The 23559-nt window shown below is 39.3% G+C and overlaps 1 protein-coding gene across 2 annotated transcripts in view; it reads right to left on the bottom strand.

Annotated features, from left to right (window-relative positions):
* Nucleotides 1–1607: 1607 nt before the first annotated feature.
* The window catches only part of SH3YL1 (SH3 and SYLF domain containing 1), a 46664-nt gene continuing 24712 nt past the window's right edge, over nucleotides 1608–23559 (bottom strand). Inside the window, exons 1-7 of one of the 2 annotated variants that reach the window (XM_079941487.1) lie at nucleotides 20989–21294; nucleotides 20417–20529; nucleotides 19199–19327; nucleotides 17039–17207; nucleotides 16346–16424; nucleotides 7522–7578; nucleotides 1608–2624 (exon numbers count right to left, since the gene is read on the bottom strand). In XM_079941487.1, the coding sequence (XP_079797613.1) occupies nucleotides 2434–2624; nucleotides 7522–7578; nucleotides 16346–16424; nucleotides 17039–17207; nucleotides 19199–19327; nucleotides 20417–20529; nucleotides 20989–20991 (741 nt within the window). In that variant the 5' untranslated portion in view covers nucleotides 20992–21294 and the 3' untranslated portion in view covers nucleotides 1608–2433. Of the gene's footprint in view, nucleotides 2625–7521; nucleotides 7579–16345; nucleotides 16425–17038; nucleotides 17208–19198; nucleotides 19328–20416; nucleotides 20530–20988; nucleotides 21295–23559 lie in introns of those variants that run through there. The other variant, XM_079941486.1, reaches the window with a different exon arrangement.

The raw sequence follows: 23559 nt of genomic DNA, 5'->3' as shown, positions 1-23559 counted from the left end.
ATGTAATCCCTCATGGTAACCACAAAGCAAAAATCTGCAGTAGATACACAAAAGATGAAGAGAAAGGAATCTAAGCAGACCACTACAGAAAAGTATCAAATCACAAAGAATGAGTGCAAGAGGGGAATATAGGAACAAAGGAATCACAAAACCACCAGAAAACAATGAACAAAGTGGCAATAGTAAGTCCGTACCTACCAATTATTACTTTAATTGTAAATAGACTAAATTCTCTAATCAAAAGACACAGACTGGCTGAATGGATTAAAAAAAAAAAGACTCAACTATATGCTGCCTACAAGAGACTCACTTCAGCTTTAAGGACACATGCAGACTGAAAGTGAAGGGATGGAAAAAGATATTCCACATAAATGGAAACCAAAAGAAAGCAGAGGTAGCTATACTTATATCAGAAAAAACAGACTTTAAGCCAAATACTGTCATAAGAACAAAGAATGTCATTATATAGATAAAGTGGTCAATTCAACAAGAGGCAATGACATTTGTGATTATTTATGTGCCCAACATAGGAGCACCTAAATATATAAAGCAAGTATTAATAGGCCTAAAAGCGGAAATAGACAGCAATACAACAATAGTGGGGTACTTTGATACCCCACTTTCACCAATAGATAGATCATCCAGACAGAAAATCAATAAAGAAACATTGTCTTTAAATAACATGTTAGACCAATAGCAGAAGAATACACGTTCTTCTCAAGTGCACATGGAACATTCTCCAGGATAGAGCCTATGTTAGGTGCAAAACAGGTCTTTATAAATTTAATGTTGAAATCACATCAAGCATCTTTTCTGACCACAGTGATATGAAACTAGAAATCTACTATAAGAAGAAAACTGGAAAATTCACAAATATGTGGATACTAAACAACATGCCCATATATGGCCAGCCCACAGATAACATCATACTCAACGGTGAAAATGTGAAAAATTTCCCTCCAAGATCAGGATGCCCACTGTCACCACTTCTATTCAGCATAGTACTGGAAGCCCTAGCCAGAGCAATTAGGCAAGAAAAATAAATGAAAAGCATACAAATTGGAAAGGAAGAAGTAAGGTTATCTCTGTTTGCAGATGGCATGTTATTATATGTAGAAAACCCTAAGTGTCCATCAACGGATGAATGGACAAAGAAAATGTGGCGTATATAAATAGAAGCAGAAAATCCTGGAATTTGCGACAATATGGATGGAACTTGAGGGTATTATGCTAAGTGAAATAAGTCAGTCAGAGAAAGACAAATACTGTACGATCTCATACGGGAAGCTAAAAAAGCCAAACTCCTAGAAACAGAGAGTTGATTGGTGGTTACCAGGGGTCAGGAGGTGGGGGAAATTAAGAGATGTTGGTCAAAGAATACAAACTTCCAGTTTCTAAGACGAATATGTTCTGGGGCTCTAGTGTACAGCACGGTGACTATGGCTGACGATATTGCATCGTACAACTGAAATTTGCTGAGAGAGTAGAACTTAAGTGTTCTCACACCCACAAAAAAGTAAATATGTGAGATGATGGATGTGTTAATTAACTAAGGGGGGATCCTTTCGCAATGCATATGTATTTCAAAGCATCATGTTGTACGCTTTAAATATTGTACAACTTTATTTGTCAATTATATATTAATAAAGCTGAAAAAAAGAGGTCAGTAGCATAGTCATGGAGGTGGGTTTTAACATCCAGACCAACCACAGACCTCTGGTTACTTTACAAAAAGAAAATAAGAAAAACAAAATCAAGACATTAACTTCACATTTTAAAAACATTTATTTAGGGACAATGGAACCATATCAACATAACTTTATTCTACTGCTACCAATGAACAAGTGTAACCTCATAAAGAAGGAAAGTTAACAGATGTCATCTTTTTTTAATGCATAGGGGTTGACTTTCTTTGTCATAGCGTGTTTCTTACATATAATTTTTGAAGGTATAGAGATAATTTTTAAGGATTAATATTCTAGTTAATACCTACAACTCTAAGTATTACTTAATACACTATTTAAGCTGATTTATTCTTTTCTAGTCACTTTGCAAATATATAAATTGGTATTGATGCCCCTATCCTTAAGATTCTCCAGATAAAATAGTCATCATATACCTAGCCAAATCAGATGTTTAGTGATGTTTGAAAATGAACACAAAAGAAATGTGACCATATAAATTAGAGGATATTAAACTATTAAATAGTATATGTGATAAAAATCAGTGGAAAGTATTTAAAGATATGTAACTATATATATATATATCTATATCTACATATATAAACAAAATCTTTTACATACTGGATAAAAGTTTACAGAATAAACAGAAGTGTTTTTAAACTTATACTAAACATTGTTTAGCTGAAGAGTAAATCCTGCCAGTGTAGTAATAATTTTTTTGTAATTCTCAAAGAAGAAAATAATATAAACTTTAATTCATGGTAACATAGTTGGCTGGAAAAATGCCAGTTTGACCTCGAAGGTTTCCTTCCCACCAATCAAAATGTGAATCTGTTTTTGATATAACTGTGATTCTGTCTCCAGCTTGAAAATTCAAATCTCCTGGCTGTTGTCCTTCAAAAGAATATAGTGCTGTCACTTCAAGAGGTTGGTTCAAATTGCCTAAAATAAGAAAAAAGCATTTATTCACATTTTATGAGAAAAACTGGAAGTATGTGTAGGTAAGATACAAATGAACAACTCGGGGCTTGGTACTCTGATGTCGGAGGCCAGCAGAACTCACAGCACATGGTCTGTGTGATTCTCATCACTTTATTAAACTTACGCTTTTCTTCTTTGGAAAGAGTAAATATTTGGTAATAACATTTCCTAAATCCACACAAGTCAAACTGCATATTGCTATGTACTTAAATATGTGTTTGGCAAATATTTGTGGTTATAATTGTTTAAATTTTGACTAAACTATAAGATAATATTATTGTTTTTCCAATTTTAATAGAATAGTCATGGTAGCTTCAATGAATTATAGCTATTAGATAAAAGATGATATTTATGCACTTGATTGTATCATAAAAGATTCAATTTAAAAACCGTGCTTTGTGGTCATCGATAATGAGGATTCCAGCTTGGATGCATTTGCTGATTCATCAGTAGACACTTCTTTTCCCCAGGCTTTTACGGCTATTTTCATTTCTGTACTTACTTGATCCTTTCTCTCAAAAGAGAGATGAAATTCAAATTAGCACATCAAGAAGCATGTCTACATATATTTAACCAGAACTTCAACCCATATTGCGAAAAAAATACCTTGAGAATTGAGGGGGTAACATGAGTAAAAGACATTAAATATTACAAACTCTATAGCATCATAATAAATATAAAGAAACAGATACTTTCTGGGTACTCAGCTACATGGAATTTGGCATTTCCATGTTTCGTATAATTTTGTGCAATTAGATGCTTGTTAAATGCATCTCAGTACAGTTGTACTGAAAATATAAATAACCAAATTCTAAATCCAGTTACTTATTTGAGCCTATAATACTATAATAAGAAAAAATAAAGTGACCTTGGACTATTAGTAAGAAATGAAAATAGTCAACACTCTAGTTAAACTACATTTACTGAAGCACTGAATGTGTATCTCACACAAGATGGGGCCAGAGTTCTTTCAATAAAGCATGCACCATGTAGTTGAGTTCTCCTAAAGAAATCACTTTAATAATAGCTAATATAATTATATTAGCAGTATTACTGGTACAGTTTTTTTCTATAAAATAGAAAAGTTCTGTATATTTTTATATTTTATACTGTATTTACTTTTAACCTGCTAATTTTAAGAAATAAGATTAAAAGTGTGTCATTAAAAGAATAAAATTTTGATATAGTCTGGATAAAATCAAAACCCGTTAAATGACTACTAACACATATGAATGAACAGTCGTTACTAGGTACTTTGAAAAGTAGCTATAATACTACATTGAGATGGGACGTGCAGAAAGGCCATGCCTCACTGTGATTAGAGCAGAAGAACGTAAGTTAATGTTAAAGAAAAAAATCATTCTGAACACTATTTTCCTATATCAACAATTACATTTATGACCTCCATATATAAAGCTCAATCTCAATTAACTGAACTTAATTAATGAAAACCCTTGAGTAACTCTTCCTCCCCCTCTTGTCTCCCAGACGTTTCGGATAATAGAAAGAAGCACGTAAAAAGAGAGTGCTTGTGAATATCAGGGAATGTTCTGGAAGCCAGAGCCATCTTAGCTGCCATACATGTACACATTTGTAGCACTGATTACAAAATCAGAGATGCATAGGAATGGTGACCAACATGATAACAGGTGTCATTCGGTGTGGCTATGATAAGAGCAGCTCCTGTAGCCCGAGCCGGGCACTGGGATGAGCACCCTCGTCCCGCACTTCCTAGGAGGCAGCTCCCGCATCCCCACTTCACAGAATATGAACCTGAGACTTGCAGATGTGAAGTGATTTGCCCAAGGCGGGGAGATCTGAATCTGGAAGTCTGTCTCCAGGCAATCTTAATCACTGCTGAGATTACACCCCAGGTCCTCAGCAACCATGAGTCTGAAATTGCATCCAACAGACTGAACTTAGGTTCATCAGTGCATTTTACTTCTGTCAGGCAGACTTTCAAGGAGAACTAGTATAGTTTCCTGCATCACTGAGTTACCCAGACTGTGCAAATAATGAGAACAACCGATGCTGAGGACCCCTAGTAATCACTGATAACTGAATTTGTTTTTAGCAGTTTTAGAAGTATATTTTATGATGAATAAGTTAGAGGAAGAAAGATGTTATGACCTAAAGAAAAGACAGAGGGGATCACAGACTTGGTTCAATCCCTGCCCCCCGACCAGGGGTTGCCATTGCCTCTGAATTGCGGTTTCCAAATAAGATAATGGGAAAGATGGGTATAAGGGCAAAGCAGATGGCTCTGAGTTGCAGCAGAGGACAAGGCGGTGCTGCTGGGTTTGAGGAGGCCAACGGTCAACGCTCCTCTTCCCACCTGAGTTTCGAACAGAGGTGAGGCAGAGAGGGAGGTGTCGTGGCTGGTAGAGCTAGTGAAGAGTGTGGCTAAGACAGGCCGACAGAGGGGTGCCAGATTCCTCAGCCAACTCACCAGTCAGGCAAATCCCTCTACCTCCTGGCAGGAGTGTAGAAGAGTCGGGAGTTGAGGGGTCGTTGGCAAAGTTCATTCACATGAAAACGAAGGAGTGAGCCCGGCCGAGTAAGGGCAGGTGCTCCCAGGAGGGACCAGTTCACAGGCCAGTGCCATGCCCTGCTGCTAGCTTGTTCTTCAATAAGCTCAAAATGACTTAAAGTTCCTCTTTACTGTAAATATTTGTGATAATTTCCATAAGGAGAAGTTCAATGCCCACAAAATACTTCATTAGGAAAGGTGAGCCAAGGAGATATGTTCTTCCAGGAAGGGAGACCACCCTGGAAACCACGGACGCAAAGCCCACTGGGTCGCTATAGCAGCCGGCGTTCACAGACGCCTTCCTTCTGAGCAGTATATGCCTTCAAGTTTTATATTCCTGCACTCAAAAGAATCTGGAGGATCTCTGAAGCAATTGACCATTTTCAGCAAAATATTCAAGTTTAATTCAAATAGAGGTTATTTTTCTCTCCCAAATCAGGGCTACGCTTGACAGGAACCAGATTACAATCAGCTTTGGCGACTGGCAGCTGCTCTGAGGCTCATAATTAGCAGGTCTGCGCCCGCGGGACGCTGCTACTTTACTTCTCAGCGGAGCCTGCGTGACGTAACCCATATGCAGCCGACACATCTGGCCCAAGACATGACTCAGAAGAATCTCAGCCTCTGGAAGCTCCCCTTCAAGAAGCAACCAGAAATAAGAGAACACAGCGATGTTTTGCTTCACATTTACTGCAGTGATGAGCCGGGTGGCTGACTTGATCCTAGCGCCATGTCCCTCCAGGCTACATGTGGCGTCTATAACTTTGGTGACCATGTCCTCTGTAGGAGTGTAAGGGTCAATGGCGAGTGAGCCGGATGAGGCTACCAGGCGAGGCCACCAGACCAGCGGTTCTCAAAAGGCAAAGTCTGGGCCTTTTATGGTTGTCACCCCCCCTGGGGAGGGGGCATCGAGTGGGCTTAGTGCATGGGTACTGCTGAAATCCGCACAGCACAGGACAGCCCCACAAGAGAGAGCCGCCCACTGTGCCCAAAGTGTCACTGACAGTCGTGGGGTGGATGAGAAGAGGATGATGGAGGCTGACCGAGGAGGTACAGACCTTCAGTTACAAAACACCCCAGTAAACAGGGCTGTGGACGCTCAAGGCTTGTTTCACCGAGAGGCCAGATGACAAGGTGGTTTGGAGCTTCCAAAGGGTGCAAAGCAAAAGTACGTACAATCTGGAGAATTATCGTTATGCCCGGGCAAAATTGCAGCTCGTCTGTGGGCATGGGACAGGCTGTGGGGAGCCAGATGTCCCGCTCAAATGGGTTTTCAGCTCGAGCCTGAGGACTGTGGGTTGTGACTTTTCCCTGCAAGGCTGATAGACCAGGTGTAAGGAAGCCCTTGGTAAGAATTTAACCGTTTCACACGGTAATGTAAAGTAAGATTTACTTTTTAAATAGACTTTAAATCTTTCCTTACATTTTCTTCTTCAAAACTCTTATATTTTGAGAAAGAACTAAAATAAATATTTATATTAACTTATTACATACTGTTTATACCACTTAACTCGTCCTACCCTCAAATATAAAAGCAAAACCCAACCACCCACCCAACCATGGGAAGTAACATTGTGTTTGGATCACACAGCCAGTGAATGAGAGTATTGGCTGTAAGTCGGAGCCTCTGTCTCCAGAGCCCAGTTAGGGTTTTGTTTCTTCTTATTAGACATTTTCCCTTATTGCTTTTTAAGAGATATTTCTAATATTTATTAGGCATCTATACTACAGGTACAGACTTCAGAGAAATCTGAGAAAAGGAACCCTACTTCCCAGAGTCACTTTGCCAAGGCCTTCTTGGGGGTGATCCACATTGGGGGGCGGGGGTGGACCACAGCCTCGGCTCAATTGTAGCTAATGTCCCTTATCCCTCAGGTCCCGATGGGCCCCCTTCACCAAGCAAGTCCAGCCTGTCTGTTGACCTTATCAAGTTTAATCATTCTAACTGTGTAAAGCATGTTTGTTTTTGTTTTTTTTCGGTACCCGGGCCTCTCACTGCTGTGGCCTCTCCCGTTGCGGAGCACAGGCTCTGGACGCGCAGGCCCAGCGGCCATGGCTCACGGGCCCATCTTCCCGGACCGGGACACGAACCCGTGTCCCCTGCATCGGTAGGCGGACTCTCAACCACTGCGCCACCAGGGAAGCCCCAGAGCATGTTTTAAATGAAGTGCTTCTCAAGATAACGTGGATATCCCATAAATCAAAGAAGCGGCGCTAAACAACTTCCCAGATATTTTCACAAGCTGCCAGATTATAATCACAAACTAGGAAGTTCGTGATTATAAGATGGTTATGAATCATTTGTAAAACAGAGATATTTTCATTTACCAACTCTCTCCCGGTAGCTGGAAAGTTCAGGATAGAGATTATATTCATTTCTGTTACCTGAAAAAAAGTAAATAGATAAATAAAAGAGGGGGAACATTTAGAAAACTTATTAGTATATAAAATACCCAAGAATGTCAAAGCTTGTTCTCGTTAAGCAAATATTTTAAATCACTCTGATAGAAATATCATTATTTTATCATCTTTAAATCAAGAGGAATACCTGAATATTCCTCAGGTATTCCTATTTTCTACCCGAAAATAGACCAAACGTAAGGCAGATGGTAAATGTCTGATAGCCGTATGACCAGACGCACCTAAAGTACAACTCATGGCCTTGCAATTACGCATCCATGAAAACTACAGACACCTCCTTTTCCAGAAAATACCTGAATGAGCAAAGTTTGTAATCCCCAAGCCAGTGATTTCCAGACATTCTTGCCTGCTTAACATCTAAAGTAATTTTTAAACAGCAAGTATTCACTTGTATGTTTTTAAATTGATACCTAAAATTGTTAACTGTAAGCTTAAGGGTGTACTTTTTAGCATATTTCAATATCAACTACTTAAACATTCATCTCACTCCCTTTGTGGATAAAAGGATCTAAATATGATAGTGATCTGAACCTATCAGCATTCATTAAAGAAAATCAACAAGATGTTTTTCATTTTTAACCTTCAAATCATATTTTCATTTAATTTGTCCCAAAGATTTTCTAGCAATGTATTAATATTGTACTTTATGTAAGTGTCTACAATACAAATTTGTACATAAATTTACTTTTAAAATTGTATTTTATGTAACACGATCACCTATTAAATAATTTCTTATAGATTGAGTTATCATAATCATTATTAGCACACATTGATCAAAACTTTAAATATAGTATGAATTTGTTAATTTACTAAACAGGAAAGTAAAAGGTTATTTGAAATGCATCTCAATACGTGGACAAGACTTTTAAAAATTAGTTCATATACACGGGATGAGTATTATTTCTGGAATGACATAGTTTCAACATAAAATTGTATTTCAGTGTTCTTTTTTAAAGATATAGGTGTTAGGTGTTAAGAAAGCTGGTTGTTATAAAAACTAGAGAGGGCAAGAAAGAGATATTTTATAGGAATGTAACAGAATTTTTTTATGTCCCTTCTAAGATAGAGGTAAAAAAAAACTGCATAGTTATCTATCATCAAAACAATAGCAATAATAAAATATTACTTATGAAATAATAAACTATTACTATTACAATTTTTTATTTTGGTGATAAGTAGCTATGTGATTTTTAAAATAATTAATATATAATGATAATATTAATTACTATTCTTATTATAAATTCAGATAACAGTGCCATTAGGTCTCTCTTCAGCTTTGTTGAAAGCAAAAAAAAAAAAAAAAAATGTAAATCACCTAATCTACAAAGTATTTACTGCTCATCAGACTTAACTAACTATACCAACATTAACACCCATATTTCACACTGGATCATTGTTCTTTCATTTTGGGGACAATGTACTGTAGTATGATTAAGATGGTTTGGGGTTTGCTTTTCTTATTCAAGTGTGAAAAAAAAGTACTGTGAAAGGATAGAAGAGAGAGAGGGTAGCCTGAACATCATGTTCTCACTTGGACTGGCTTTAAGAAAGAACACGTGTGGAAACTGGTCATCTGTAAACTGTATCTCTTAAATTACCTATGCCCAGGTGCCCTTTTGCAGTCTCTGTGTTCCCCCTAAGGACAGAGGTACACCACTTTGAAGGCCAGTGGCCTCAGAAGTTTATGAACAGAAAAATATAGAAATAAGCATTGGCAAGGTGGGGAAGAGGGTACAAATACCAGAGAATCTATTTTTAACAACTGACTATAAACAAGAGATTTGGGGTTGGTGATCATATATAAGACAAAATATATGCAAATTAAGACTTTCTCAACTATTAAAATAAGCACTCTGAAATATAAATGGGAAAGTACATTCCATTCAACACAGCAAACCAAAATCACAAAGTATTTAGGAATAAATTTAACAAGAAAGGCACAGAAACTATGAAATCTTAGGAAAGACATAAAGTAATATCTCAACAAATGGAAAGCATAAAATAGGAAGATTATCATAAAAATGCCAAGTTATTAGCTTATATATGTAATGTTATTGTAATTAATATAAAAAATCACAGAATTCATGTAAGTACATAATATTACTTCAACTAGAATTGCATATTGGGGGTCGAGGGGAGTATTGGTAAAATGATCTTAAAGTATTTGAAGAGTTAAGTATCCACTAACTGCAAGAAGAAAACACTGCAAGAAAATTTAGGATACCATGAATGCAGTCTTGTATAGGAGGGAAGTCCTTAACCCTGACTAAAAAATACAAACCTATGAAAATAGGTGACAGATATATTTTTACATAAAAATTAAAACTTTCATATAGTAAAATACATGAGAAATAAGATCAACAGACACATGATACATGTAGAAAAATAAACTGTCATCCAAATGACAAAGCCCTTAATATACAAAGCACTCCTACAGGCTGAAAATGCAACAAATATTCCAATAGCAAAAAATTAACCAATGAAATAAAGAGACTTTTCAGACAAGATTAAATTCCAAACACCAGCAATAGTATGAAAAAATATTTAAATCACTAATAGGGACAAAAACTATCCAATTAACAAGGAGATATAACCAACCCTCAGACTCGTAAACACCTCAAGACACTCCAACATTAACAGTGATGAGGAATGAATATGGTGAGGAATGTTACGGTGGCGGGTGTACATAGCAGGGAGTGTAGGTATATGATGGCGGTGCACATGGTGGGGAGTGCATATGGTGGGGAATGGCTAATGAGACTCTGCAGTAGTAAAAACTTTTAAAAAGCAATCTACTAAATCTGTTAAAAATTTAAAAATATATCCTTTGACCTGTCATGTCCGTTCCTGGTATTTATCTTTTAAAAAGTGCCAATGTTGTAGACAACTTAACTTTAAAAGATATTAATTGTGGCATTGCTCAGCATGGGAAAAAAACTGAAAGTTAATATCTATCAGTAAGAGAGTGGCTGAATAAAATATGTACATCTACACGATGGAATGTTAAATAGCCTTTAAAAAGAATTAGAGTTGTATCAGTTGATTCAGGGATTTCCATGAGGTGTTGTTGAGCAAAAGGAACAAATAACCCACAAACAAACAAGCTATAGTAAAGCATAAATAATAAGACAGCATTTTTGTGAGACAACAGCAAAATATTCTGCCTATGCGTATCTACGTGTTTGCACACGTGCCCACGTGTAGGAATATAGAAACATGGAGAAAAATATCACTCCTGTTGTTCACATGGGTGTGCTGGGATGAGTATGGAAGAGGGTGCCGTGCAAGTTAAGACAGAGGAGAAATGGGAAAAAGGGAATGAGTCCCAAAAGAAAAAGAAAAAAAATGCTTTCAAAAACCATATTTATGAACTACGTATGTACTTATATAAAATTATATATGTGAGGATATATAAAAAATTAAGATTTCATTTTTTAATAAAGAACTTAAGAATAGGTCAGGTTTAAAATAAAAGGTTGAAAATAGATACCAGTTTAAAATTTTCCTCTTATTGAATAAAAAATGGGTGTTCGCAACTGGGGATGATACGCTGCATGAGAAAAAGTGATGAGCATGTGAAAAAAATAGGAATCGAGCAACAAATAATGCAGCTAAAAAGTCAAGGAAGAAGGAGAGTATTCACAAGGACATCTGGTGAATAGAGTTGAGTTTGCAGAAACGTGCACAGGCAAGAAGGTGAGCTGGCAAGGACACTGCGAAAAATAGGGAGAGCAGCCCCTGCCGACACAGATCGACAGATCAGAAGACACGAGATCACTGTGGGAAACAGACAAGCCAAGGCTGGCTGGAGTAGGGGATCCAGTGACCAAAGATGATGGTGAGATTTTAAAATACATGCTCAGGAAGAATATGCATGAGAAACAAATCTTCCAAGATTTTTCCATTGTCAGGTGAGAGGAGCTTCTCGAGATAAGGTAAGTAGCTTTTTAATCTACACTGACAAGGAATTGATATTGAGGACGAACAGGATTTTTATGTCAGCATGATACAGATACCTATTCTCTTAGCAAGGAAATTTTAGAAACACTATGTATTTTAAAGTATACACATGGATCAGATTTTAGGTAATCACTCAGATCTAAAACATCAATAAAAATAGATTCAACGCTCTCACATCTTACTACTGAAAGTAAGAGGGTAAACAAATGAATCACCACAACATGAATGAAAAATAGACTATCCCGTTTGATAGAAGAAGGCAGCACCCCAGCAGAACGGGACACAGAGTAAGTTGTTGGGCGGGGGCGGGGGTGGGTCATACAGAAGAACAGGTCTGTTCCTGAGGATCTTCCTGGAAGGGGTGAATTTAAGCTAAAGGCACAGCCAGGAATCAATATAAGGGCTATGAGTCATGTTTCACGCCCAATTCTCAACTGTACTTCCTTCCAGCATGAAAACTGGGCAAATGGATACAGAGCACGGAGGGGGAGGGGCAGAACGGGCTCCGTGCCCTCGGCAGCACTTTGACACTTCCAGTCCCCTCCTCCCAGAACTTATCATACGCTGTTGACCCTTAAATAACATGGGTTTGGACTGTGTGGGTCCTCTTATACGTGGTTTTTTTCCGATAAATACATTGGAAAATTTGTCTGAGATTTGCCACAATTTGAAAAAACTCACAGATGAAATGCACAACCTAGAAATATCAAAAGAATTAAGAAAAAGTTAGGTGTGTCATGAATGCATGGAATTTATGTAGATACTAGTCTATTTTATCATTTGCTATGATAACATATGCCCAAATCTTTTACTAAAAGTTAAAATTATCAAAACTTATGGACACACACACTTACAGACCACACATGGCACTATTTGCAGTGGAGAGAAATGTGATCAAATGTAAGGCTGCAGTATTAAATCATAAGTGCATAAATGAACATACTTACGTGCACACATAAATGTACATACTGCACTACGGTAACAGTGCGCCACCTCCTGTTGCTGTAGCGCTACGGTGAGCTGAGTGTTGCAAGTAATCATCTCCACATGAGGAGCAATCTCTCCAGTAAACTGTGTATCACTGTAATAAGTTCTCTTTCATGGTTCTGGTGTATTTTCCATTGTATTTAGTATGATACCGTAAACCTTGAATAACACCATGGGACCCATACAAAGTGCCACTAGTGGTCCTGGAAGTGCTTCCAAGAAGCAGAGAAAAGTCATTACAAGCAAAAGCTGAACTGCTTGATGTATACTGTAAATCGAGGTCTGCGGCTGCGGCTCCCCACTATTCCAACATAAATAAATTCAGTGTAAGTACCGCTGTAAAAGATGAAAAGGAGGGACTTCCCTGGCGGTCCAGTGGTTAAGACTTCACCTTCCAATGCAGGGGTTGCGGGTTGGATCCCTGGTTGGGGAGCTAAGATCCCACATGCCTCGTGGCCAAAAAACCAAAACATAAAGCAGAAACAATATTGTAACAAATTCAATAAAGACTGTAAAAATGGTCCACATCAAAAAACAATTTTTTTTAAAGAAAAGGAAATTCATGAAGCTGCGGCCACAGCTACACCGACAGGCGCAGAAACCTTTTGCGTCTTTGGTGAAATATCTTTTCATCTTGTATTAAAAATGCAGTTTTTATGTGGGTGCAGGATTGCTATCGACTCTAATATGATTTGAGAACAAGCAAAGTCATTATATGAGAGCTTAAAGCAAAAAGAAGGTGAAGGATCTCAAGCTGGAGAATCAAATGCCAGCAAAGGCTGGCTTGATAATTTTAGTAAATTATCTGCTTAAATACTGTCAAGGTAACAGGAGAAGCACCTTCTGCTGACCAAGAGGCAGCAGACAAGTTCCCAGATGCCATTAAGAAAATCATTGAGGAGACAGGACATCTGCCTGAACAGGTTTTTAATGCAGATGAAACGACCCTATTCTGGGAAAGAAAAATGCAACCAAGGACATTTATTAGGAAGGAAGAAAAGCGAGCATCAGGATTAAGGCAGGAAGGGATAGACCAACTCTGCTCCTTTGTGCACAGGCAGTGGAGTTTATGATCGGGACGCCCTCGCCTACAGAACTGCTAAACCCCAAACCTGGAAGGGAAAAGATAAACGCAAGCTGCCCATCTTTGGGTTGTACAGAAAGAAGGCCTGGATCGTGAGAATCCTTTTGCTGGATTGGTCCCTGAAATCAGGAAGTGCCTTGCCAGTAAGGGACTGCCTTTTAAATTCTTTTGATATTGGACAATGCCCCTGGCCCCCCAGAGCCCCGTGAGTTCAACTCCATGAGTAGACCACCCAGTTGTGTACTTGGCCTCAAACACAACGTCTGTATTTCCAGCCTCTAGATCAGGAGATCATCAAGACCTTTAAAGGCTCTCATCACACATGGTACTCTACAGAAAGAACTGTTGATGCTATGGAAGAAAACGCCTATAGAGAGAACATTATGAAAGTCTGGAAGGATTACTCCACTGAAGATGCTATTGCTTATAGGAAAAGTCATGAAAGCCATCAAGCCTGAAACAATAAACTTCTGCTGGAGAAAACTGTTCCAGATGTTGTGCATGACTTCAGAGGATTTACAACAGAGCCAATCAAGGAAATCATGAAATAGATCGTAGATATGGCCAAGGAGATGGGGGCGGAGGGTTGCTGTGAAGGGTTTCAAGATACGGATCTTGGAGAATTTCAAAAGCTAATAGACACCACACCGGAGGAATTAACAAAAGATGACTAGATGGAGATGAGAGCTTCTGAACCAGTGCCAGACGATGAGGAAGAAGACGTAGCAGTGCCAGAAACAAACTGACATCAGACAATCCGGAAGAGGGTTCTGATTATTCAAGACTGCTTTTAACTTGTAGGATATGGGCACTGAAAGCAAAGCAAACAGTGGAAGGAGGACTGGGATCCTATAGACCCACTTTTAGAGAAATGAAAAAGCACAACAGTCAGAAATTACGATGTATTTCCATGGAGTTACACTGAGTGTGCCTGCCTCCCCCGCCCCTCCCCCACCTCTGCCACCCCTGAGACGAGCCCTCCCCCACTCCAGCCTGCTCAACACGCGCAGGAGGAGGATGAAGACGTTTATGAGGATCCACCTCCACTTAATGAACAGTAAATAACCAGCATGCTGTTTGGTTAATAAACTTTTCTGTGGTGTACGTGTGAATGTCCGCATGTGAAAATCTAATAATTGTATGGGACGTCTTTGTGTTATCACCATCATCGCCTAAGTGTTCATAGCGTGGAACATCCTGGGCAAGACTTGTATAGAAGTGGATAGCCTATTCTCACATAGGCATAAGGTGAGTCATATTTAATACAAAATTAATAATGTGTTAGTTTTCTTACTGTTTTATAACTTGGCTTTCAAAGAATTACATTGCTGTACCGTATGCCCCTCTCTCTCTCTCTCATAATTGGAGAAACTATCAGTCTTCATCGCATGTAAGTGGTTTTTAAAAAATGTAACAGTGTTTCTAATGCTGTATTATCAGTATGGCTGTAATGCTGTGTGCTATCCAAATTTCATAACTTCTCACTCATTAGCGCACAGGCTAGGCTACCGTGAAGCAGTCATATTGCTGCTTCTTTTTCATCAATGCATGAATCAGTATACCTGTAAATACGAATTTCTTTTTCTACTATCTTTTCACTTTTTATGTCTAGTGTTAGTAATACATATAACATTTACAGTTTTTTGTATCATATGAGACAATATTGATGTACGTACTGACAGACTATTCATCTTGTAAACAGACAATGTAAACTTATGGTATAAATAAATACAGTAAAGTACGATCAATGTATTTTCTTTTCCTTATGATTTTCTTAATAATATTTTTTCTAGCTTACTTTATATAAGAATATAGTATGTAACACATATAACATACAAAATACCTGTTAATCAACTGTTCATGGTACCAGTAAGGCTTCCAGTCAGCAATGGGCTATTTGGGGAAGTCAAAAGTTATATATGGACTTTTGACTGCATGAGGGGTTGGTGTCCCTAACCTCTGCGTTATTCAAGGGTCAAGTGTACTTCCTTCCAGTAACGGCAGTTACTTTTCCACCTGTGATATCTCTGCTTCTAGAAGGAAAGTTCTTTAAAGGCAAGAGGTAAGTTAGATTCATCACTGTGCTCTCAAAAGCCACAGTCCAAAGCCACTTGCAGAACAGTTAATTATTACATGAAACATTGCCTACTTTAATATATTGCTATTTACTGGTAACCTCTATACTTGAAAAGCAGAATTCCAAGAGTGACTGTCATAAAAATGAGTGATGGAAAGAGGTGTAAAGGCCAAAAGCCTGGTGCTTTACGAATTTATCCTATTTTAAAACCACCTTATGAAACCCTGAGCTCCCAAGAATGTATGGTCAAATTAATATTCAGAAATATAAATCTATGTGTATATGAGAAAAATAGGCTTAGTTTCCATTTCAAATTAGCAGGATAATAGTCTTTGGAAGAAATGACAAAAAAAGAAAAACTTTAAAGATAAATCACTTTGTGAATTGGAAAAAGCATTTTCTGAATGAGAATAGACATTTTCACAAATTACAGGAATGAGAATTTGCCTTGTGTGTTTAGAAGAGACCGAGCATTTGTTTTTCTCTCTTTAATACTCATTAGTTCTTCTATTTGACACTAAAGTAATGACTTTAGATCTATCATTAAATGTAGCTTGATTTCTTAATAATATTTCACGATTACTTAATTATAAATGTATTTGAATTGCAACACAAATATTTACTTTGAGAGCCAGAATTGAGCTGTGCTTGTGCAGACGATTGCCGTGGTCTTGACAATGGTTTTGAAGGTAATTCTTTAGCCTGGGAGGAAAGACAACAACAAAAAATGCATGTGATTTTAAAACTCTGTTTTTACTTAGGAGCATATAAGGCTCCCCCCCCCCACAGTGGGTGTACACGTCAAACGTTATCCTATGCACTCATTAACAGAGCACACGTACTGCTCTGGGCCACATCTGGTTGAACTGGACAACACGCGGGTGACGGCTGGGGGCGCGCTTCTATAACCGGAAGCTTCCCTCATCCTGGCACCTTTGACACCGCGCAGGTGGAGCAGAGCGATGCGCTGACCCGGAAAGGGCCACGCGGCTCCGAAAGGTGCGGAACTGGATGAACGAGGCGCACAAAACCCTCTGCACGTCAAGGCCCCTGGCTAGCGGCAGTTATTAGTATTATCAATTAATATTATAAAGTTCTATCCTTGCAGAAATGCAATCATGGAGAACCATGTTGCTTCCTGAAATTTGCATAGATGACTGTCAAGGTTTTATGACATTTTCACAAGAACTTTATGTTAATGAAATTAAAAGGGAAGTGTAGTAGGTTATTAGAAACCTGATATCAAGGATAGAATGTTCTATATAAAGAAATTTTCTGTGGCTACTAAGAAAAACATAAAAACCAAGCATGATTACAGAAGCCTTCTTCCTCTCCCGTGCTGCTTTTCTTGCATTGATTCGTTGTCCTTCATTTTCATACTTTTCAGTAAAAGAATCAAGAATTTCATAAAGATCTTCTGCTTCAGCAGGCCGTGGTATATCTCCAAATAAAATGTCATAAGCTCGAATGTCTTGACAATAAAATCTAAAAAGAAATATATTAAGAACATTTCTTTTGCAGACATAGATCTTCTCTAGAGTTAAATGTAGGACACACAACTGTGTATGTGTGTGTGATTTACTCACATATGGCACTTCATAGATACGACTTTTCAAACAGCAACTACAAGCCATGACCCACGTCAAAGCCTCTAAGTTCACCTCTCCAAGCTCACCTCTAGAGGCGATCACCATAAACGGTCTGATATTTATATGCTTTTCCCAATAATATAAAAGCACGTCATATATACATACAAACATATATAGAATATTTATATACAAATGCATATAATAAACATATATTTATATAAACACTAATACACATATAATTACAATCACATACCTATACATCTTTATAGGTTTTTACTTTTTAAGTTTCTTATAAAAATGGTGCTAACATATAGTTTCCTTAAAATGTTTATTTGTATCAAAATTATGTAAGGATTTGCCTTGCATGTTTAGAAGCCCTGCAACTGATTAAGAAGTATGTTTGTTTTAGTTTATCCAGGATTTAGGTGAACTTTAGTTGGAAAATCTTCCAGCGGCCTAGAATCACAAATTTCTAAAAGCATTCTTAACTTAAATTTCTCAAATTAATAAAACCAGAAGTAAAAACATTTCTCTTGACTTTACAAGATGGAGAAATTTAAGAATCCCCCCATTCCTCCTATTTTCTGGTTGTTGGGGTCTGCACTGAACGTTTCTGCATGTGCTGTGGGATTCTGGGTAAACGGGCACCGCAGACTTGGTACTCAACTTCTCTCAAGTCTGCTGTAAGCGGCAGACGTGTGTCCACCACCAGCTGAGGCAGCCCTGTCAGGGTCACTATTAGTGGGATTCCTGCCAGGTTCTAGAATTAGTCCTCTCAGTCTTAGCTTTTTATCTTTTTCTCGGCAATTAGACATACTTTCGTGGAAATACAGAAGAGCAGTTTTGGGGAAAATTAGCCAGATGCCAGTTTAAAGTGGAAGTTCCTCGTCGCCTGTTAGGGTACTTCCAAATCTTGTATTTTTTAAATCAAAATTGGTCTCTATCTTATGGAAGAAAGACAAAGGCTGGGCCTAACAATAGGAAACCTCTCATGAGGAACGCTGCACTTTGATGTTATGGAGACGGCTGCTTGCCTTCAGCCTCGAGTCACCCTCTGCCAGCTTCACACTCTTCTTCTGCAGCTTCCTCGCCTCTCTCAGCCTGAACAGAATTAAAAAGAATTAGGGCGTTGCTCTGGATGAGGCTTTGGCTGAAGGCAGTGTTGTGGCTGGTTTGGTCTTCAATCCAGACCACTAAAACTTTCTCCGGAGCAGTAATAAGGCTGTTTCGCCTTCTTATCATCTGTGTGTTCACTGGAGGAGCACTTGTGATTTCCTTCAAGGACTTTTGCTTTGCACTCACAGCTCGGCTAACTGTTTGGCACGAGAGACCTAGCTTCCGGCCCATCCTGGCTTTGACGTGGCTTCCTCACTAAGCTTGGTCATTTCTGGCTCTTGATTTAAAGTAAGAGACGTGCAACTTTTCTTTTCACTTGAACACCTGGAGGTCTTTGTAGGGTTATTAATTTCAATATTGTTGTGTCTAAGGGAATAGGGAGGCCTGAGGAGAGGGGGGGCAGGGGGTGGTGGTGAGTGGAAACAGCCAGTCTGAGGAGCCATCGGAATACACACTCGTTTACTGATTAGGTTCTCCATCCTATAGGGGTGCGGTTCCTGGTGCCCCAAACAATAACCATGGTAACACCAAGGTCACTGATCACAGATCACCATAGCCAATGTAGTGATAATGAAAAAGTCTGAAATATTGCAGGAATTACCGAAACGTGATGCAGAGACACAAAGTGAGCAAATGCTGTTGGAAAAATGGTGCCAACAGACTTGCCTGTGCAAAGGTTCTCTGTACACTCTTAACGACAGGAGTCTACGAAGTATTACTTTCTCATCGCACGCTCTTCAAATCAATTAAAGTGATTTGCCTTGCACTTACTTTCGGTTAGTTTCTTTCCTCTCAATCAAACAGCTACCTTCTAAAGACATGCCAGCGAAGAGGCCTCTTGACTTGCAGTAAGTAAAGACAGCCGCGGAGCTTCTTAGGGAGACGTCTCCTTCTAAATTCCTGCAAAACAGAAGGCTTTGCGTCACAGAACTGTGAGCACGTTCACTTGAAGATGTCTGACTGGCACTGCGCTTCTAACCCAAAAGAAGGATCCTGCTCTGCACTTACTTCAATCATTTTTTTTGCGGGGGGGAAGAAATATTGTTTATTGAATATTTAATGAGGTCACGTCCATAGGGCTTTCTCTTTTTGTAAATTTTATTTTATTTATTTATTTTTTATACAGCAGGTTCCTATTAGTCACCTATTTTATACATATTAGTACATATATGTCAATCCCAATCTCCCAGTTCATCACACCACCAACCCCATCCCCAACTTGAATCATTTTACATATTTTACTTCCCGCTGGCCTAAGCTCGGTGTGTTCAAAGGGGTCTAGAGGACGGACGGTTCATGGCAAGTGCACAGCAGGCCAGATGGTGGTAGCACAGCGTGATGCACGTGGAGAACACACGCACAGCTGATACTTCCCATGTTGTCTTCCTTCCGTAAAACAGGGAAACACACCTCAAGAGTAAAAGACTGTGGTTCTTTTTACAGTGAGTATTTTCATGGAACTTAGAAACATTTTTAAATGATTTTACTGAGTAGCTTCTATAAACAGTCTGGGTTTAAAATATTTAATTGCTCAATTAACTCAAGAATAGTTATTGATTAATAGAGAAGGAAAATACACTTTAAGTATTGTAAACATCACTCAAGTAAAACATTTCCATTTCAATTTTTCATAATTTAGTTTGAAAAAAACCCTTTTTTTCCCTGATCAATGCCGTCCTTTCTCAGTTAATTAAAATTGACTCGACCTGGCTCCTTCAAAGCTTGAAGGTGAATTTTATGTTGATTCCGGTAGACACAACAGCCTGCAGTTCTGAAATATTTAATTTCTTTTTGTGTGTTTTAGTTTCAGATTTTCTCACAGTGGCTGTGTTTTGTATATTTCTTATTTGTAAGCAGCCTCAAACCCTCTGGGGCACGTGTAAATCATAACTTTCTGTCATTTTAATTCGTTTCTCTTAATGAAAAACGATGTAGTTTTAAAGCCTTTACTATCCAAGAGCTGTTCAAATGGGATTTCAGCGTACTCACCTTCCCAAGGGCCCAACTGCCACAGTCAAATTCCCTCCAAGTGTTAGGTTACCACCTTTTGCAAAAGCTTCTACTGCTCTGTCATAATTCAAAATTATTACCAAATCCGATACCTGAAATGTAGACAGCCATTTATTTTAAAAATAATGTCTAAATATCATTTAAAATATATGTTTACTAAAACTCAAGATACGATATGTAATGTAGCAAGAATTTCAATGTAGCCAAAGAAAGTATGAAAGCAGAGCCGTGCTGTATTTTCCGCTGCGGATGTGGGCCGCTAACCTCCCGCCGGTAATCAGAGCGCAGGCCTCTGGGCACTCTCTGTGCATCGAGCACGTGGTGTGAGGTCTCCAGGCATCGACTTCTTCTCAGCAGCCTCGCGGGTTAGTGAGGCTGAGTGACGTGTCCTAGTGACACGTGAACAGGTCACACACAGGTTGGAAGGTCCGGGGGCCCGAGTCTGGTCCCCACCGGCGCCCCTGCAGGGCCACGCGACCCCCAAGCAGAAGCCGCCCCAAAGCGCAGAACACCAGGAGGAAGATTAGTTAACCAGTAGTTACGCCTATTACCATGGTTAATCCTCCAAGGAAAAGCAAAGCTGGAGCGAGTCTCCACGCTCCGGGCGGGTCGCTGTGGACAGGGCGTGTTCTTCAGACTCGCCTCCTCTGGGGCGGGACCCCCGGTGAGGCCACGCAGGGTGCCCAGGCCACGGCCCCGCATCCCACGACCGCAGAGAGGCGCCGGCTGGGGAGGCCAGGCTTTCAACCCAGCTCCTCTTCGCAGCACCGGGCCACCTGCGGCATCTTGGCTCCATTTGGCCTTTTCATGGTTAAAGTCCACGGCAGGACCCGCCCCCTGAACCACGTGGAGTCAGGCACGTGTGTCAAGTGCCGGAGAACTGAAGGCCTGAGGGCCTGGCGCTGGGAATCTGGGCTCAAAATGGAAACCATTTGGGTGTTAATTCCACTTCTGCCCCTGGCATATTGTGTGACCTTGGGCAAATGATTGAGTGGCTCAAAGCCCCAATCTCCTCTGTAAAATGGGTATAATAGTAACCAGATTTCTAAGTATATATAATCGTATAGATATATGTATATACATGTATATAGGCATATACACAAATCTAGGGTTGTTTGAAAGATGAGTTGAAATCATTTGTAAACCCTGGCATCACATCTCAATAAAATATGCAAAGGCCAAGCAGATTAATGTTTAAAAGATGACTTCATTTATATCGTTCTTTAAATTTTTCAAATCTTTGTTTTCATCTGACAGAAGAATCTGATTATTACCAAATGTGATTGCACTCGGAAGGGCCTAGTGGAATTCCTGATACAGTTTAATATGAATCCCTTCATGAAAAATTACACTCAAGTTCCGTAGGACAGACCAAATATGCCAGCTAATTGACGCATGCAAAACATATCACTGTGACTCATGTCAACTGTTAATTCCATTTTATACATGGACAGTTTCTGATGATCATTATGTTGAATGATACAGAATTATTTAGCGTTTCTCATGCAAAGTTAAGCAATTTTGCCACTGATTACATAACCAAATCTTATGTACTTTTTAAGATAACACATATGAAATTACTTTGCGTAATGCTTAGAGTGTACACACTCAGTGTAAGTCTCCAGCCGTGACCTTGTGGATACTCTAGTTGTTATGTCTCCTTCTACTTGGTACGTCTTAGGATAGTTAAGTAAGGCACAACTCTATGAGTCAATAAAGAAAATAAATTAATCCTTTAATTTTATGTCTAGTCTCAATTCAGTTCTCCTGAAATAAGAGTAAGATAATCCTGTGTTCTTTGGTGACGTGACTAATTAGAGAACCAGGTCCAAAGCACCACAGTTTGAAGAGCAGCGGTACTGACGACAGCTCTTGATTTATTTCCACAGCTTAGAATAAAAAGCAAAACAGATTTCCTGAAAGAAAACCGGAGCAACGGAGCAAATAAACAGTTAAGACAGACGTTTAAGAATTTGATAAAGGCTTCTTAATAAGTTCGCATTAAGATACAGTTAACTGTAAATAAAATGCGAGTTTTACAATTGAACTCAATTCTTTAAAAAGAATTAAAAAAAATACAAGTATCATGCAGGAAAAGCTGGGGGAGAAATGTTCTCAGGAACCGGAGGGCTTCTCGTCCCCTGACACCCTGTCCCCAGCATGGCACTACCCCATCTCCCTCTCAAGTGTTTACCCACCTTGGACCCAAGCTACGGAGTCCCTGATGCTGTCGTCCTGTAACGAAGAGATAGCTTCCAAGCCCCAAATCCAGACAACCTGGTGAGAAAGCCCAGGGCTCCCTCCTGTGGTTCTAGTGAGACCCGTCCCCAGCCCCACCCCTAGCCTCCATAGAAGGGTCTTCTTTCCCATCTCTCAAGCCATTCTGCTCGGGAGTCTGTCTCACTCCCCAGAAAGCCTCATCATGTGGGCAGTAAGCTTTCAGACTCAGTACGTGGCATCATCAGCCTCAACGTTCGACCCAAATTTGAGGGGTTCCCATCCCCTTCCACTCCTCACAGTAACAGATCCCCCCCCTGCACAGCAATCTTAGGGGACTTCGAAACTGAACTCTGATCTCCAAGGGTAGTTTCTCAACTTAAGCCTAGATGCCTTCCTCATCATTAAAGGAAAAGGGTTCATCCAAATTCTCCTGGAAAAAGCGGAGTCATTCTTCTCACATTACAACCTTGGGTGAAAGCGAGGTTGATCTGATTTGATGGCCCAGTGTGGATTCTGGCTTTTGGTAAACAACGAACAGTTGGATAATCCAAGGTATCAGGGTTTTCAGACCTTTGGGCTCTGCTATAATTGTCCTGGAAAGAAAATTTAATGGTGTTTAAACCAAGTCTTAGCATTACCTTTCCTTACTCCACTGACTTTTAAACCTTTCATTTGTTGTTGTTGTGTTTGGTGGGTATGTGTGAGTTCTACAACCTTGGGAATTCTCAGCAGCTCTCGTGAGTGGACCAGTGCCATAATCTATACTTAACTAATGCCCAAGCTCCTGAAGGCCAGCAGGTTCTGTACACGTCCCTAGCTTCACACACCTTCAGAACCGTTCCTGGTCTAGATTCCAAAGTGGAGCTAGAACTAGACTTCCTGATAGTCAAGTACGCATTCCA

This window comes from Stenella coeruleoalba (genome assembly GCF_951394435.1).
Source record: "Stenella coeruleoalba genome assembly, chromosome: 13".
Classification (NCBI taxonomy): Eukaryota; Metazoa; Chordata; class Mammalia; order Artiodactyla; family Delphinidae; genus Stenella; species Stenella coeruleoalba.
This window is presented reverse-complemented; position numbering and strand designations above follow the sequence as displayed.